This window comes from Bison bison, unplaced genomic scaffold (assembly GCF_000754665.1).
Source record: "Bison bison bison isolate TAMUID 2011002044 unplaced genomic scaffold, Bison_UMD1.0 scf7180017864485, whole genome shotgun sequence".
NCBI classification, from domain to species: Eukaryota; Metazoa; Chordata; class Mammalia; order Artiodactyla; family Bovidae; genus Bison; species Bison bison.
In genome coordinates, this window is record NW_011495045.1 from 587,846 (window position 1) to 605,765 (window position 17,920).

A 17,920-nucleotide genomic window follows, 5' to 3' on the forward strand; every position below is an offset into this window, starting at 1 on the left:
GGTTTTTGTATGTTTATGTGATTTAATAATTGTCCTCATTATTTTTTTCATGCTTAAATTAGGTCATTTGTAGCCATTCATTTTCAAGAAAAAAGGAGTCCTTGTAGGTTGTTCCTAGGAAGGGTAGTGATATGTTTTTAAAAGAAGAAAACTGACATTTTTAATAGCACCAATTTTCCCCCTAGATCTTTGCTTTTATTTTAAATTTAAGAGGTTTAATAATCACCCATACCTTTCTTTAGATGGTAAATATTTTATACAATTTTAAAGGTCATAATCAATTTACAGTTATTAGAAAATTTTGCTTCCATTCCCCATGTTTTAAAATACATCCTTATAGCTTGTCCTACACCCAACAGTTTGTATCTCTTTTCGCCTGATTTTGTCCCTCCTCCCTCTCTCCACTGGTAACCACTAGTTTGTTCTTTGTGTGAATAGTCACCCATTCTTTTATGAAGTGTTTTAAATGTTACATTATTATGTAATGTGTGAATGAATAGAAAAGTAAAGGTGGGGTTGCAAATAAGTATGTAAAAGATGAGCTTTTGATAAGTACAGCTGGGACAGTTGACGTTCTATTTGAAAAATAAATATCTACCTTGCCTCAGTTTACAAGATGAATGTCAAAAACAACTATTTACAACTTTTAGGAGAAAATCTTTGAAATACGTGAGTAAAGAGGGATCTCTTAAAGACAAAAACCAAAACAGCACGGCTGTAAAAGAGAAATCAATGGATCTCAGACATTAAAAGTGAAACTTTCTGTAAGATAAGCCACCATAGACAAAATGAAAACCAAGATTGACATTCATATACATGATAAAGGATCCATCTCCAGTATATTAGGCTCTGAGGGTTTATTTATCTTATTTATTTGAATGTATTTTTAGGTATACTGGACCAAGAAATAGTAACAGATAGGCTATAAAAGAAGAAACCTAGATGATCAACAAAAGTATGAAGAGACTCAATTTCATTAATAATCACAGATATGTTTATGAAATTTGCTGACTATCCTTGAACTTTTTGTAAGAAAATTTAAGAGCTTGTTTTATCCTTTAGATATATTCAGGAAATTATATACACATCAAATCAAATAATATATGCTATACTTAATTGTATTTTATAATTGTCTTTATGAAGTAACTTTTATGATATATTTTTGAGGGTATGTAAGCTTTTTGTATTTGTTAGGAAATTCATTGCCCCTTTTCCCCCAAAACAGAATTTTAACATCTCTATGCTCTGTAAGATATTTTCATCCAAAATTTACCCCAAGAATATTCTCCAAGAAAATACACTGACCGTCATCTAGTCTCATCCTTTCTCTGCTGTTTGGCTGTCAGAACCTCTCACCATGTTGCCTTCAACCAGGCCTTTTCTGCCTTCTGAGGGGCCTCATCCTGCCTTCCTATTAAGAATCTGTAACCCTCTTCTGTAAAGCAATTATCCTTCAATTAAAAAATAAATTAAAAGCAAACAAACAAAAGAATCTATAACTCTCATTAAGAATATCTTTGGCTCTCTGGGGAATGGTAAAGTTCATAATTAAATGTTCAAACCTACTGGAATCATTCCTAAAACTTTGTGGATTTTACAACTACCCTATTAGATTCTCATTGTATTTAGAAAATTCTGTTATGAAAAGCTGTTCATTCTCTGGAGGAGCTGAAACAAGTGATACCACTTATGTTGGTATCCATCTCTGAATCCGAAATGACCTCAAATTGGATTGAAATGAATGTATTCATAAGGTCTGGAGTTATGGTTTTCTTTTCCCTCCAACTGTAGGTATTTTGCAGAAAGAGATGCTGCAGCAGCTCAGCAGGTCCTCTCTGATTCTCTTCACCCCAAATGCAGGTAATCATTAAAAATAAAAGGTGAATTAGGTTTTGTAAATTAGGTAGAATTAACTTCATCTCCTATATGGCTCTATTGATGAGATTCTCAAGAGAGTCAACCCACCAAAAGTGAGGCTTAAAGCTCTTTTAAACAAGCACTTTTGACAAATGCTGAATAGGAGAGTTAAAATGTCAGACTTGTTACAGGTTTTAGGATGTAGAGTGGCACAGTTCAAGTGAAATATGTATTTACCTGAAGGGATTAGTAGTACCCCTGGTGTCTGAGAAGATTGAGTAGTAGATGGGCATAGAGGAAGGAGACAGTAGAGTATGAAAGAAGTGAAACACAAGAGACCAGAGAGGGGGAATAGAGGGAAGAATGGAAGTCTTGGAGTCAGAGACCAAGTGAGAACGTCTGAAATTGCTGAGGCTCTTTTATTTTCTTAATAAAATTCCAGATTGTAAATTGTTTATGTTTTCATTTAACTTTCTAAATTTTTTTTTAACCGATTGCATTAAGGGATATCACTAAAGAGGAAATAAGGTATTTTTCTTTGCTTTTGCTTTTTCTCACTTTTATTTTAGGCTAAGTATGGGTAAGAATTTTTCAAGAAATATAAATTCATGAAAAATTTCTAAAAGCAAACATTTCCCGACATTTTATATAATATAGTTCGTTACATTTGGCCTGCGTTTTGGTAAAGGAAAAATCAGATTAGACTGACCTGATAGAAAATGTCAGAGTTTTTCTACAACTGTGTCTATTGAAAAAACATTTTGAAATGTCACCTAAGGCTGAACACATTACCACATATCTCTGATCTCATCTACTCCAAGAGATGGACATTTTATTTGGGAATTTTGTTGCACAAAGCATATTAACTCTTCTATTAATGTATTTCTAATTGTATTATTATGAAGAGTATATACATGCTTTAGTCACTCTCATTATAAGGAGTTCTTCTATTATATATTCATATTTTTGTATCACTTTTTGCTCCTCAGCATGAACAGAGTCCTTGTTAGTGTTCATGATTACTAAATAAGTCCCAAATTTTATCATACCACTCTCAGAATCTGTGAGTGGTATAGATTGACTTTGGGGCTCCCCTCTTATATTATACTGACTGTAGCTTCAATGGCTAAGATTCATTAAATTATACTATACTTCCCAAATTTATAATTATAATCTTTTATAAGGTTAAATTTTCATTTTGTTTATCTTTTATTTACTTTGAGAAAAACAATAAGATCCCTTAACTCTTTCTTCATACATTGCGTGGCTAAAATCAAGCTATTTTAATTTTTTAACTACATTGAATTACGTGTTTCTGTTAATGTAGAGATTCTGAACTCTCTATAATTAAAATTGGCTGAGGAGTCTGTCTGCACTGTTATTCTGTGGAGAAGCATTAAGTAGAAGACATGAATCCTTCATGGTCCTTGGGAAGTGGCAATAAGCTTAAAATATTTGTTAATAAACTATTGGAGAGGGATTAGTTTTGTCTATGAACCATTCTGAAAGAAAAGCTTTATAATTTTATATCCTGTGTTGGCCATCAGAGAGGAAGTATTAAGGGTTTGTGTGTTTACACTTAAGAAGAGACTAGAATGTGTGGGGTGGAGGGGCATGCAAATCCTTTGTCCCTCAAGCTACAAATAAAATTGACTAGATGAAGTTCAACTATTAACCACTTCAAATTGATGGTAAATGTCATTGAATGCAAATCAGAATGTCTTGAAATCACCACTGTCCTTCACCAGTATCTGAAAGAAATATTTATTAACCCATTGTGATATCACCCCAGATTCTTTCAGACCCTGAATATTTCAGGTGCTGAACAGGGAGAAGCCAGTAAATACTAAGGAAGGTTTTCCCTGTCTACCCTTCAGCAAGCATTATACATTGTTGCTCTTGTCAAGATCTATCCTGAAGTAACTTGAGGGATAAAAGTAGATTGGAGTTTAAGAGGAGAATTTTGACAGTTTGTTTTTGTGCTTGTTTGTGGTGTGGATGTTTCCTGAAGAGAGGAATTCCTTCTGTTTGGGCTCGGACATCCTATAGAGTATCATTACTTATAAGTATTGAAATGAGTGGAGGTCATTTGGCCTTTTCTTACATTTCCAATGCAGATAGATTTAATTTAACAAAATACAGAGACACTATGAATTTATAAAGCTTTGTTGAAAAGAGCTGCTTATAAATTTGTTTATACAAAATTTCTTAAATTTCACACCTAACTCTTTTTAGTTTGGGTATGAGTCGGTTAAGGTAAAAATCTCCCGATGCCTCTTTGGCTGATAATTGGCAGTTACACTTTAAAAAGAAGTGGCTTATTTTGACATGAATTAAAGACAGTTATTTTGAAGTAGAACCAGTCATTTATAGAGTAGAAAGTACTTAGAGTAAAACACCAATTTTGCATCATGTTTTTGTGGGCTTGTGCTGTGTATAACATGTGTGTCTTTTGATGTAGTGTTTGCATTGTTTTATGAAGAACTCTTTCTCTTACTTAGATGGAAGCTAAATGTTCGTAATAACTCTAGTTTGAAAATTGTATTTAGTTCCAAGACTAACGACAGTTTTTAGTGTAGAGCACTGAATGAAGGTCACATTGGCCACAGAGAAGAGTCCAAGGTGGTTCCTGCCTACAAGATGTTGGCAGTATGGAAGTGGGTGAGAAGGGGCATAAGAAAGTACACAAAATAATAGAATGCAAGTTAGTATTTTCAGAATGCCTTTATTGTAGTACCATTTCTTCAGATAGTCTTATTCATAAGCTCCAATTATAAAAAATGTGTTAAAATGTGTCTGCTATGGGTTAGTTATCTCAGCTTAGCAAGAGGATATGCTATAGCACTTGTTGGAACAGAATTTTTAAAGCTTATGTGTCTCTCCTTCCCTTCTCCCCTCCTTCCCCCCTTTTTTTCTGTCCTTCTTTCTTTCTTTCACTATCAGTAAATGTTTATTTGGAATCTGCTGTGTATAAGACATCACAAATAAGGTTAAATAATATAATTACCATGAGGGAAAACCAGATGAAGCGCAGTGTGGGAAATCATGAGAAAGTGAGGTAGCATCTTGCTAGAGGAGAGAGCAATACCAGATGAGGTTTCATGAAAGAAGTATTGTTTGATAATTAATGGATAACATAAAAGAGTACGTTTGACTTTTAGGTCTGTCTCTCACTACTGTACTGTAGTGAATAAGGGATAAGTACCATGGCTTTAAATAATTCCATTTCTGAGCTCTGTACAAATTGCATTGTAGCTTTTTAGTTAATAACATTTAAATCGATTAGTGTTTGGTAACTTAGTTATAGGCTTCCCCACATCTAGTCAACAGTTTAAAGAAAAAATATTAAAAGAGAACAGCTGCTAATTAGAGATCAGATCTTACATATTTACTTATTTGTACACTCATTTATTCAGCAAATTCAGCAAAGCAGAATGGGAGAAGAAAAGGATGGATAAAGCAATTGGGTGAGTGTGGAACTCCATATGTAACGGGTTGTCAGTCTGAGCCAGAACCAGAACAAAAATGTCCTAAGAGGACTGCAAAAAATGGCAAGGATGAAAATCCACTTGTCCTGATGGAAATAAATAATCCAGTTTTGAAAAGGACCTGTTTATGTTATTTGGATTTACTTATATGATTATATGATACTGCTTTGCTTGTGTTCTAGTCATAAGGTTTAGAAAGTTATAACTGTATGGAAATGATTTTCAAAAATCATAATTTGGAATTGTATTTGCTAGTTTGCTTTTAAGGATTTCTATCAAGTGTCTAGCTATTAGTTAAAATTTTACTTTAGGACATAATGCCTCATGTCATCCAAAAATATTTCTGAACAGAGTACTTCTTTTTTATGTGCTGGATTTATAGTACCAGAGAAGACTTAAGAACTCCATTTGACTTAATTTTGAATAGACATGTGGAAAATGAACTAGAAAATATACCCTGAGTATTAAGATACTAATTTTTCCTCATTTTAAAAGTAATATTTGATTTATTATAGAAAATTTCAAAAATATAGAGAAATAAACAGAAACACCCTAGTCATATTACTCTAATATACCCATATTAATATTTTGTAGCATTTGATTCTTAGAATATTTTTGTTCACATTTGAATGTATATAATAAAACTTGGCTTGTTCCTTATATATTGTTTTATATCCTGCTTAAATCATCTTTAGGAATATAGTTTTACTAGCTGTAGTACACGATGAGATTACCATAATTTATTTCACCAATCATGTTCTTTAGGATATGTGAATAATTTACATATCTTTGCCATATAAATGACTATCATTGCATATAAGGCTTTTTCATTTTCTGTTTTTTTCTCATATATTTGGGAATGGAATTAGTAAGTTAAAGCATACAAACTCTCAATTCTCTTGGCAAACATTATTAAAATTTTCTGTTAATTAATAAGATTCAGAGTTTTGATAAGGCTGTGAGGAAGGGAAATCTGCCATTCTCATAATTTAATAGTAATGTAAAAATCAAATTACCATTTTTTTGAGATGCTTACTTCCCATATGTGACACACAGTTGGTGTTGTGGCTTGTACTTTACAGGTACTCGTTTGCAATTGTGGGCATCAATATAACTGATCTGGCATATAATCTACTGGTGAGCGGAGCACTAAAAACTCATTTCTACAACATCGCTCCAGAAGCTCCAACATTATCGCACTTCCAGCAAACATTCTGTAAGTGTCTCGTTGCTTAATTATTGACATAGACTTCTGTAGAGAACACTTTCAGCAAGGGCTGAAGCTGAGAGATCTTTGTGATTTGGTTGCTTTGGAGCCATTGAACTCCTCCTTTCATTTGTATTTTGTTTTCTCATTCAAAACCACATATTTTCAGGCATCATGAATCTTTTCTCGTTCCCTCCTCTTACCTAATATTCAATGTATCAACTTCCCATCTGACTTAAAGACATCATGGATGTCTTTCTCCCTCTGATCCAGCATGACACTTAACTGTACAGGCTTTGAAAACAGCCTGAGTTGACTCCAGATCTACATTTACTACCCTCCCCTAAACCTCAGCCATCTCCTCTATAAAATGGATGCAAAATGAGATGAAGATAAAATATTTCTTTTATTGGCTAGTCCCATTGTTAGTGCTCCGTGAACAATAGAAAGAGGAGGTGGTGGTTTAGTGGGGGATACAGATGGTGGTGGAGTTGTTGGTATTAATTTTACCGCTACCACTATTGCTACAGAGGGTAGTGTTTGCAGTTCCTTCTAACTGTAGGTACTAATAGAGGGAATTATTGTTGACCCTGAACCTGAGGTTGCAGTTATGCTGAGGTTTCAGATGATAAAGATCAGACTGTTTAGTAGAGTCCTGGGATGCTATTGTCCAGTTTTAAAGGCAGAATCTTAAAATGTAGCTATATGTCGTTATTATCTTTGCAGGCCAGATGTTAACTGGTTTGGAGGAACATAGAAAGATAATCTGCCAAATCATCAAGTAACCCTAAGCAACTTATAGAAGAAATGCCTTTTAAGTTATTTTGTATTTTTTGTTGTTCAGTCGCCAAGTCGCGTCGGACTTTTTGTGACCCCATGAACTGGAGCACGCCAGGCTCCTGTTCATTTAAACATTGCTTATTGCACTGATGGCTGTACTTAAGCTTTTTTTTAGCAAGAAACTGTCAAAGTTCTTCTCTTTTTTTTTTAGCTTTTTTTTTTTCTTCTGTTAAGTTGGTAACCAGATCTGCACTGTTTCTAATTATGGTTAACACCCCATCATTCCACCCCAAATCTACCACAGGAAATTGTTGTTCCCTGGTTCATTTTTAAAATGTGATAAAGTCAAAAGTTAACAGATATTTATTTTATTTAAATTCCTAAATTAATAGTGCTTATATTATCTAGGATTCTGTCATCTCTTATATCTGCCTAATCAGGACATCCAGGGCTTCCCTGGTGGCTCAGAGGTTAAAGCGTCTGCCTGCAATGTGGGATGCCTGGGTTCGATCCCTGGGTCGGGAAGATCCCCTGGAGAAGGAAATGGCAACCCACTCCAGTATTCTTGCCTGGAGAATCCCATGGACGGAGGAGCCTGGTGGGCTACAGTCCACGGGGTCACAAAGAGTCAGACACAACTGAGCGAGAGACTTAATCAGGACATCTGCTTTAGAAAGCAGATCCCTAACAGGTGGCATGGAAAGTAAGAAGCAACCTGATTTATTCCACAAGACTCTCCAAAAGGTTTAAGAATTGGCAGCATTAAATATCTCATAAATGAGGGTTAACATAAGACCAAAACTGGCAAGTTTGCTTGAAAATATGTTAAGAATCTCTTAGAGGCCTAAATCCCATTTTCCAAGAGACAGCTTCTGTCCTGACGCCTCCTCAGCAAAGGCTGGTTACTTTCCAGAGAGAGAAAAAGAAAGGGTTTCTGGTCTTATGAGAATCAGGTACAGCTAATGGCAAACCATACTGAAAGTGATGATGAAGACTGAGACCCAGGCTCCTTCTCCTACCCGGTTCCTATCACTTTGGCAGCCAGTCAAGAGATTGACAAAGGCCTTCTCTGAAATCTGAACATCTCAAGAGAAAATATGAAAACGCTGACCTCTGGGTCTGCCCCGTGAAACAGCCTAGCCATATCACTCTACAGTCATGCTCACTATCAGCAAAACCTACTTAGTGCTTAGCACTTCCAATTAACTTTTACTCCAATTGGCTTTTTATTTAGTAAAATACACTGCAGAGAGCCAAATTATTATCAGATGTTTGAGTGAGATGCTTAAAAACGTGTCCTTAAATTCTTTGACACTTCTTCTGTTAAAAAGTAGGGTTTTTGTGTTCCTGTCATCCCAGCCCAATTGGGCTGACCAGTTGGTTGACCAGTAGAATAAGCAGAATTCATTCTATGTGACTTCTAGGGCTACATTAGGAAAGGCTTTCATTTGTGGGTAAAGAATATGTGGTACATATATACAATGGAATGCAGTACTACTCAGCCATAAAAAAAGAATGAAATAATGCCATTTGCAGTAACATGAATGCAACTAGAGATTATAATACTAAGTGAAGTAAGTCAGAAAGAGAAAGACAAATACCATATGATATCACTTATATGTAGAATCTAAATTATGACACAAACGAACCTCTCTATGAAACAAAAACAAACCCAGGGATGTAGAGAACAGATTTGTGGTTGCCAAGGAACAGCAGATTGGGGAAGGGATGGAATGAGGTTGGAGTTAGCAGACGCAACTCCAACAAGATAAACAACAAGGTCTTACTGTATATCCTAGGGAACTATATTCAGTATCCTATGATAAACCATAATGGAAAAGAATATTATAAAGAATGTGCATATATGTATAACTGAGTCACTTTACTATGCAGAAGAAATTAACAAAACATTGTACCACAACTATATATCAATAAAATAATATTTTTAAAGAAAAAAAGTTTTGATCTGGAGATCAGGGATTGAGCTGCCTTTGGAAGCATGAACCACCATTTAAGGGATCTGATTCCTTTGTGTTGTGAGGAAATCCAGGACATACAGAGGAGCCATATGTAGTAATCGAGACTGACAGCCTCAGAGGAGGTCCCAGTGGATAGTCAGCATCCACTAGACATGTGAGTGAATATGCCTCCAAATGATTCCTGCCACCAGCTGTCAAGTCACCACCCCCAACCTTCAGATCTTCCCATTTGAGACTCCAGGCATTGTGGATCCATCCCTCTTATCAGTCAGTCAGTTCAGTTGCTCAGTCATGTCCAACTCTTTGTGACCCTGTGGACCCTTTGAGAGCCCATGGACTTCCCGGTCCATCACTAACTCCCAGAGCGCATTAAACTCAAGTCCACTGAATCAATCATACCATCCAACCATCTCATCTTCTATCATCCTCTTCTCCTCCTGCCTTCAATCTTTCCGAGCATTAGAGTCTTTTCCAATAAGTCGGTTCTTTGCCTCAGGTGGCAAAAGTATTGGAGTTTCAGCTTCAGCATCAGTCCTTCCAGTGAATATTCAGGACTGATTTCCTTTAGGATTGACTGGTTTGATCTCTTTGCTGTCCAAGGGACTCTCAAGAGTCTTCTCCAACGCTAGAGTTCAAAAGCATCAATTCTTTGGCACTCAGCTTGCTTTATGGTCCAACTCTCACATCTATACATGACTAGTGGAAAAACCAGAGCTTTAACTAGACAGAACTTTGTTGGTAAAGTAATGTCTTTGCTTTTTAATATACTATCTAGTTTGGTCATGGCTTTTCTTCCAGGGACCAAGTGTCATTTAATTTCATGGCTACAGTCACCATCTGCAGTGATTTTGGAACCTAAGAAAATAAAGTCTGTCACTATTTACACTGTTTCCCCATCTATTTGCCATAAAGTGTTGGGACCGGATGCCATGATCTTCGTTTTTTGAATGCTGAGTTTTAAGCTGGCTTTTTCACTCTCCTCTTTCACTTTCATCAAGAGGCCCTCTAGTTCCTCTTCACTTTCTGCCATAAGAGTGGTGTCATCTGCATATCTGAGGTTATTGATATTTCTCCTGGCAGTCTTAATACCAACTTGTGCTTCATCCAGTCCGGCACTTCACATGATGTACTCTGAATATAAGTTAAATAAGCAAAGTGAGAATATAGAGCCTTGACGTACTCCTTTCCCTATTTGGAACCAGTCTGTTGTTCCATGTCCGGTTCTAACTGTTGCTTCTTGACCTGCATACAGATTTCTCAGGAGGCAGAAAAGGTGGTCTGGTATTCCCATCTCTTGAAGAATTTTCCACAATTTGTTGTGATCCACACAGTCAAAGGCTATAGCACAGTCAATGAAGCAGAAATCACGTTTAGAATCCCTCTTATGCCCTTTCCTAATTCCTGATAACCCATTGAATAAATGAGTATATTAAAATGGTTCTTTTAAGCCACAGAATTTTGGAATAATTTCTCAAGCAGCCCTCTGTTCATTTCAGTTCAGTTGCTCAGTCATTTGTGACTCTTTACAACCACATGGACTGCAGCACACCAGGCATCCCTGTCTATCACCCAGCTCCCAGAGCTTGCTCAAACTCATGTGCATTGAGTTGGTGATGCCATCCAACCATCTCATCCTCTGTCATCCCCTTCTCCTCCTGCCTTCAATCTTTCCCAGCATCAGGGTCTTTTCCAATGAGTCAGTTCTTCACATCAGGTGGCCAGAGTATTGAAGTTTCAGCTTCAGCATCAGTCCTTCCAGTGAACACCCAGGACTGATTTCCTTTAGGATGGACTGGTTGGATCTCCTTGCAGCCCAAGGGACTCTCAAGAGTCTTCCCCAATACCACAATTCAAAAGCATCAATTCTTCAGCACTCAGCTTTCTTTATAGTCCAATTCTCACATGCATAATGACTACTGGAAAAATTATAGCTTTGGCTAGACAGATCTTTGTCACCAAAGTAATGTCTCTGGTTTTTAATATGCTATCTAGGTTGGTCATAGCTTTCTTCCAAGGAGCAATCATCTTCTAATTTTATGGCTGTGGAGCCCCCCAAAATAAAGTCTGTTACTGTTTCCCCATCTATTTGCCATGAAGTGATGGGACCAGATACCATGATCTTCGTTTTTTGAATGCTGAGTTTTAAGCCAGCTTTTTCACTCTCCTCTTTCACTTTCATCAAGAGACTCTTTAGTTCCTCTGTGCTTTCTGCCATAAAAGGGTGGTGTCATCTGCGTATCTGAGGTTATTGTTATTTTTCCCAGCAGTCTTGATTCCAGCTTGCGATTCATCCAGCTAAGCATTTCACATGATGTATTCTGCATATAAGTTAAATAAGCAGAGTGACAATATGTAGCTTTAACATACTCCTTTCCCGATTTGAAACCTGTCTTTTTTTCCATTTCCGGTTCTAACTGTTGCTTCTTGACTTGCATACAGATTTCGCAGGAGGCGGGTCAGGTGGTCTAGTAGTCCCACCTCTTGAAGAATTTTCCGCAGTTGTGATCCACACAGTCAAAGGGTTTGGCATAGTCAATAATGCAGACATAGATGTTTTTCTGGAACTCACTTGCTTTTTCCATGATCCAACGGATGTTGACAATTTGATCTCTGGTTCCTCTGCCTTTTCTAAGTCCAGCTTGAACATCTGGAAGTTCATGGTTCATATACTGTTGAAGCCTAGCTTGGAGAACTTTGAGCATTACTTTGCTAGTCTATGAGAGATGAGTGCAACTGTGCAGTTATTTGAACACTCTTTGGCATTGCCTTTCTTTGGGATTGGAATGAAAACTGACCTTTCCAGTCCTGTGGCCACTGCTAAATTTTCAAATTTCCTGGCATATTGAGTGCAGCCCTAGATAGCAAAAACAGTAAGGAAAGCCTCAAACATGAAAGAGAGTCTAAAGCAGGCAGAAATAAAGCCGCTCTAAAGAAATAGAAACAAGGCAGAGAGAAGAAAACTTTAAAAATGTGTATCATTACTGTCCCCAGGAGATAAGAGCAGAATTGCTACTATGAAACACGAACAAGGTGCCATAGAATGAGCACTCAGAGAACAAAAGAGTACTCTTAGAAATTAAAAATCAGATTACATAAATGAAACCTTGAGGGATAGGTTAGAAGATAGAAGATAGAAGATAGATTAGATAGAAGATAGATAGATAGATTAGAAGATAAAGCTGGAAACTCTTCCAGAAAGTAGAACAAGAAATATAGATGGGAAACAGAAAAGAAAGATTTGAAAGGACCATTCTTAGACATCTATAATAGAAGGGCTAGAAAAAGAACAGTGAAACTAAGGGGAATGAATCAAAGTAGTACATCAAGAAAAGTATTCACAACTGAAGGATGACTTTCATATTTCAGCTAGTAAGAACTAGCATAATAGATTAAAATGGATTCACACTCAGGTCCATATCATTGTGAAATTTTATGACTTAGGGAAGAAATGATTCTAAATATTTCCAAGTCTGTCACATAAAGAATTGAGAATTAAGATGGCATTGAACTTCTCAACAGCAACATTTTATTCTAGAAAATGGTAGAATAATGTCTTCAAACATTTGAGAATGTTATTTAAAATCTAAGGGAATATAGTTTCTGATTTAGAATTCTATAACCAGTCTAACTTACTAGTTAAGTGTGGGAATAAAATAAACACATTTTTTAAATACAAGGTCTTAAACATTTTACTTTTTTGTATCTTTATAAGAAAGTTCTTAAAGGATGTATTTCCAGGAAATAAGAGAGTAATCCTTACAGGAATAAGTGGGGTCCAGAAAGCAGGAGATCTATAAAGAAAGAGAAGAGAATCTTCAAAATGAAGGAAGTAAAAAAATCAAGCAATGGAAAATATGTAATTTAGAGATATGGAAGTCAGTAATCAAAGAATCAACTGAATGAATTGAAATGTTTATTTAAAGAAGCAGGAATTAGGATAGGAAGGGTTTCTGGGGTTTTGTTTGTGTTTTGTAACAAAACTTCTAAACTATTTGACTCTATGTATAGTTTGACGCTCATCATCATTAATTGGGCTTCCCTTGTGGCTCAGCTGGTAAAGAATCCACCTGCAGGGCAGGAGACCTGGGTTCGATCCCTGGGTTGGGAAGATCCCCTGGAGAAGGAAAAGGCTACCTACTCCAGTATTCTGGCCTGGAGAATTCCATGGACTGTATAGCCCTTGGGGTCTCAAAGAGTTGGACACAACTGAGTGACTTTCACTTTCACTTTCATCGTTAATTATTGGGGCTTCCCTGGTGGTTCAGTGGTAAAGAATCTGCCTGCAAATGCAGGAAGTTAGATCCCTGGATTGGGAAGATACTCTGGAGGAGGAAATGGCAACCCATTCCAGTATTCTTGCCTGGGAAATCCCATGGACAGAGGAGCCTGGCGGGCTAGTCCACATGGTTGAAAAAGAGTTGGACATGACTTAGCAACTAAACAATAGCATCACTAATTACTAGAGAAATATAAGGTCAAAACTACAATAAGATTTCACCTCACTCTGGTCAGAATGGCCATCATAAAAAAATCTACAAATAATAAATGCTGGAGCGGGCATGGAACAAAAGGAACCCTCCTACACTGTTGGTGAGAATGTAAGTTGATACAGCTACTATGGAGAACAGTGTAGACGTTCCTTAAAAAAAAAAAAAAATAGAACTGCAATCCCATTCTTGGGCATATATCCAGAGAAGACTATAATTCAAAAGGTTACATGCACGCCATGTTCATTGCAGCATTATTTACAGTAGCCAAGGAATGGAAGCAACCTAAATGTCCATCAACAGATGAATGGATAAAGAAGATATGATATAGACAGATGGATAGATACACACACACACACAATGCAGTATTACTCAGACATAAAAAAAGAATGAAATAATGCCAATTATAGCAGCATGGATGGACCTTGAAATTATCCTACTAAATGAAGTTAACCAGGCAAAGACAAATATCGTATGATATAGCTTTTGTGTGAAATCTGAAAAAAATACAAATGAACTTAATAACAACAACAAAAAAGATAGACTGACCCACAGCAGTGGAAGACAAACTATGGCTACCAAAGGGGAAAGGTGGGGAGGTTAAATTAGGAGGTTGGGATTTACTTATACACACTATACATAAAATAGATAACTAAGAAGGACCTGTTGTATAGCATAAAAGTATACTGACTATGTTGTAATAACCAAAAAGGGAAAGAATATGAAAAAGAATAGGTATATATATGTATAACTGAATTATTTTGCTGTACACCTGAAACTAATAACAACATTGTAAATCAGCTGTACATCAATAAGTTCATTGACTATTCTAAAGCTTTTGACTGTGGATCACACAAACTGTGGAAAATTCATCAGAGATTGGAACACCAGACCATCTTACCTGCCTCCTGAAAAACCTGTATGTAGGTCAAGAAGCAACAGTTAAAACTGGACAGGGAACAATGGACTGGTTCCAAATTGGCAAAGGAGTAGGTCAACGCTGCATATTGATATTGTCACCCTGCTTATTTAACTTCTGTGCAGAGTACACCGTGCAAAATGCCAGGCTGGAAGACTCACAAGCTGAGACCAAGATTGCCAGGAGAATTATCGACAACCTCAGATATGCAGATGATTCCACTCTAATGACAGAAAGTGAAGAGGAACTAAAAAGAGTCTCTTGATGAGGGTGAAAGAGGAGAGTGAAAAAACTGGCTTGAGACTCAACATTAAAAAAACTAAGATCATGGCATTCGGTCCCATCATTTCATGTAAATAGATGGGGAAAAAGTGGAAACAGGGCAGATTTTATCTTCTTGAGCTGTAAAATCACTGCAGATGGTGACTGTAGCCACAAAATTAAAAGATGCTTGCTCCTTGGAAGAAAAGCAATGACAAACCTAGACAGTGTATTAAAAAGCAGAGACATCACTTTGCCGACAAAGATCCATAGAGTCAAAGCTGTGACTTTGCCAGTAGACATATATGGATGTGAGAATTGGACCATAAAGAAAACTGCCAAAAAAATTGATGCTTTTGAATTGTGGTGCTGGAGAAAAAGACTCTTGAGAGTCCATTAGACACCAAGGAGATCATACCAGTCAATCCTAAAGGAAACGATTCTGAATATTCATAAGGACTGATGCTAAAGCTGAAGCTCCAGTACTTTGACCACCTATGTGAAGAGCCAATTCACTGGAAAAGACCCTGATGCTGGGAAAGATTGAGAGTAGGAGGAGAAGGGCAACAGAGGATGAGATGGTTGGATAGTATCAGAACTGAGTAGACATGAATTTATGCAGACTCTGGGAGATAGTGAAGGACAGGGAAGCATGGCATGCTACAGTCCATGGGGTCACAGAGAGTCAGACACAACTTAGCAACTGAACAGCAAAAACATGTATAACTTGAATAAAAAAGCAAATTTTAAAATACTTAAATTTTCATGACTTATTAATGGAAAGTGAAAGTCTCTTGTATTTGTGATTACAGCTCTGACTTTGACAACTAGGTGATTATATTTACTCCTATAATAGAGGGACTAGACCTCTTTAGAAGAAGCTAACTGCCCTGGATTTTTTATTCCTCTATCAAACGTAATCCGTTCTGCACATCTCCTCTGTAATATTCTTGCAGTTACCTGTGTCCTTAGGTATGTTTCTGTTGTGTACTAATCAAATGCAGTGAAGCAAAACCAGGACACAGTCAGGCAACAACAAATTTGCTGCAGTCCTGGGTTGGAAAGGCAAGTTTGTATTCCGAACAGGCATTTCATCTAGGTGAACGAATATATAAGAGCTCTGTTACTTTGACTTTACAGTATTACTCAGTGAGCACTGACTGCGCTGCCACGTCAATGTGCTATGAGAATTACATTCGATCTAAAGCTCCACTGAACGTGCAGCTGCATTGAAATTAAATGAGATTAGGTGTAGTGAGCAGAAGGAAGTACAATGGCCACAAGAGAAAAAAGAATTAGCTTTTCTTTGACCTTCAAAAGAAGGAACTATACACAGGAATAATAACCAGAAGAAGTGAATCCACTGGAAAAGGCGGTTTATTTCATGTCCTAGCTTCCAGCCATAATTGTGTGATTGTACACCATTCAGGTATCTGTTTAAACCCGCTGTCCTCATCTGTAAAATTTAGACTTATCTGCATTTCCTATTCTATAAAGCTGTTGTAAGAATTAAATAAGACTGTAAGCAATAAAACTATAAGCAATTAAAAAAGAGACTGGCTTCTCTTTCCTTCCTCTGCTCTCCATGTCATTATGTTAGCTGCCTTAGCTAACAAATCATTATCTGAAATTTTCTGCCTTGGTCCCTCTCTAAAAAACTGAGAGTTGGGGAGCATGGAGCTCTACCTTATCCTTGTATCTGTTACATGTTTGTTAATTAGCAGATGAGCCAATTGGTCAGTAAGCCAAATGGATTTGTGAACACTCTGTAATGTTATACAAATGAGTGAAGTTTTGTGATTATGATATGTACCCTGGAAGCCAAGCCACCATTTTCACATTTTGATTAGAATAATGTTACAGTGTCTAATTATTTTCCTGATGTGATAGAGAAAGAAAGTCTCAGGGAATCGGTTTTCAAGATTTACAGCTTGACTTTTGTAGCCTTGAGAGGGAGGAGAATGGTGTTAGATTTTTAAAAAACCCCTCCACCTTCAACTCTTATTCCAGTCATTTAAACCTTTCAAAATGTTTTCCTAAAGTTGCCTGTAAGGTAGAAAAATGGTGAAACCAAATGGATTTGTATTCTTCTAAAACCCCTGTGCCGTCTTAGGTAACATTCAGAGTGAGTGAAATTCACACTGTGGAAAATGAATTCCTCATTAAAGAATTTTTCACAGTGCCTGTTTATTGTCAACAGTGGTAAATAAAGCAAAGCTAGGGGAGGCAATGGTATTCAGTTGAGCTATTTTAAATCCTGAAAGATGATGCTGTGAAAGTGCTGAACTTAATATGCCAGCAAATTTGGAAAACTCAGCAGTGGCCACAGGACTGGAAAAGGTCAGTTTTCATTCCAATCCCAAAGAAAGGCAATGCCAAAGAGTGTTCAAACTACTGCACAATTGCACTCATCTCACAGGCTAGCAAAGTAATGCTCAAAGTTCTCCAAGCTAAGCTTCAATAGTATGTGAACCATGAACTTCCAGATGTTCAAGCTGGACTTAGAAAAGGCAGAGGAACCAGAAATCAAATTGCCAACATCTGTTGGAACATCAAAAAAGCAAGAGAGTTCCAGAAAATCATCTACTTCTGCTTTATTGACTATGCCAAAGCCTTTGACTGTGTGGATCACAACAAACTGGAAAATTCTTCAAGAGATGGGACTACCAGACCACCTGACCTGCCTCCTGAAAACCTGTATGCAGATCAAGAAGCAACAGTTAGAACTGGACATGGAACAACAGACTGGTTCCACATAGGGAAAGGAGTATGTCAAGGCTGTATATTGTCACCCTGCTTATTTAATTTATATGCAGAGTACATCAGCCAAAATGCTGGACTGGATGAAGCACAAGCTGGAATCAAAATAGCCAGGAGAAATATCAATAACCTCAGATATGCAGAGGACACCACCCTTAAGGCAGAAAGTGAAGAAGAACTAA

The 17,920-nt window shown here is 36.9% G+C and overlaps 1 protein-coding gene across 3 annotated transcripts in view; it reads left to right on the plus strand.

Annotated features, from left to right (window-relative positions):
- ELMOD1 (ELMO/CED-12 domain containing 1) overlaps positions 1 to 17,920 on the plus strand; it is an 86,590-nt gene that overhangs the window by 65,815 nt on the left and 2,855 nt on the right. For all 3 annotated transcript variants that reach the window (XM_010862825.1, XM_010862826.1, XM_010862824.1), the window contains 3 exons: positions 1,792 to 1,860; positions 5,274 to 5,324; positions 6,428 to 6,561. In XM_010862825.1, coding sequence (XP_010861127.1) covers positions 1,792 to 1,860; positions 5,274 to 5,324; positions 6,428 to 6,561 — 254 coding nt within the window. The remainder of the gene's footprint in view (positions 1 to 1,791; positions 1,861 to 5,273; positions 5,325 to 6,427; positions 6,562 to 17,920) is intronic.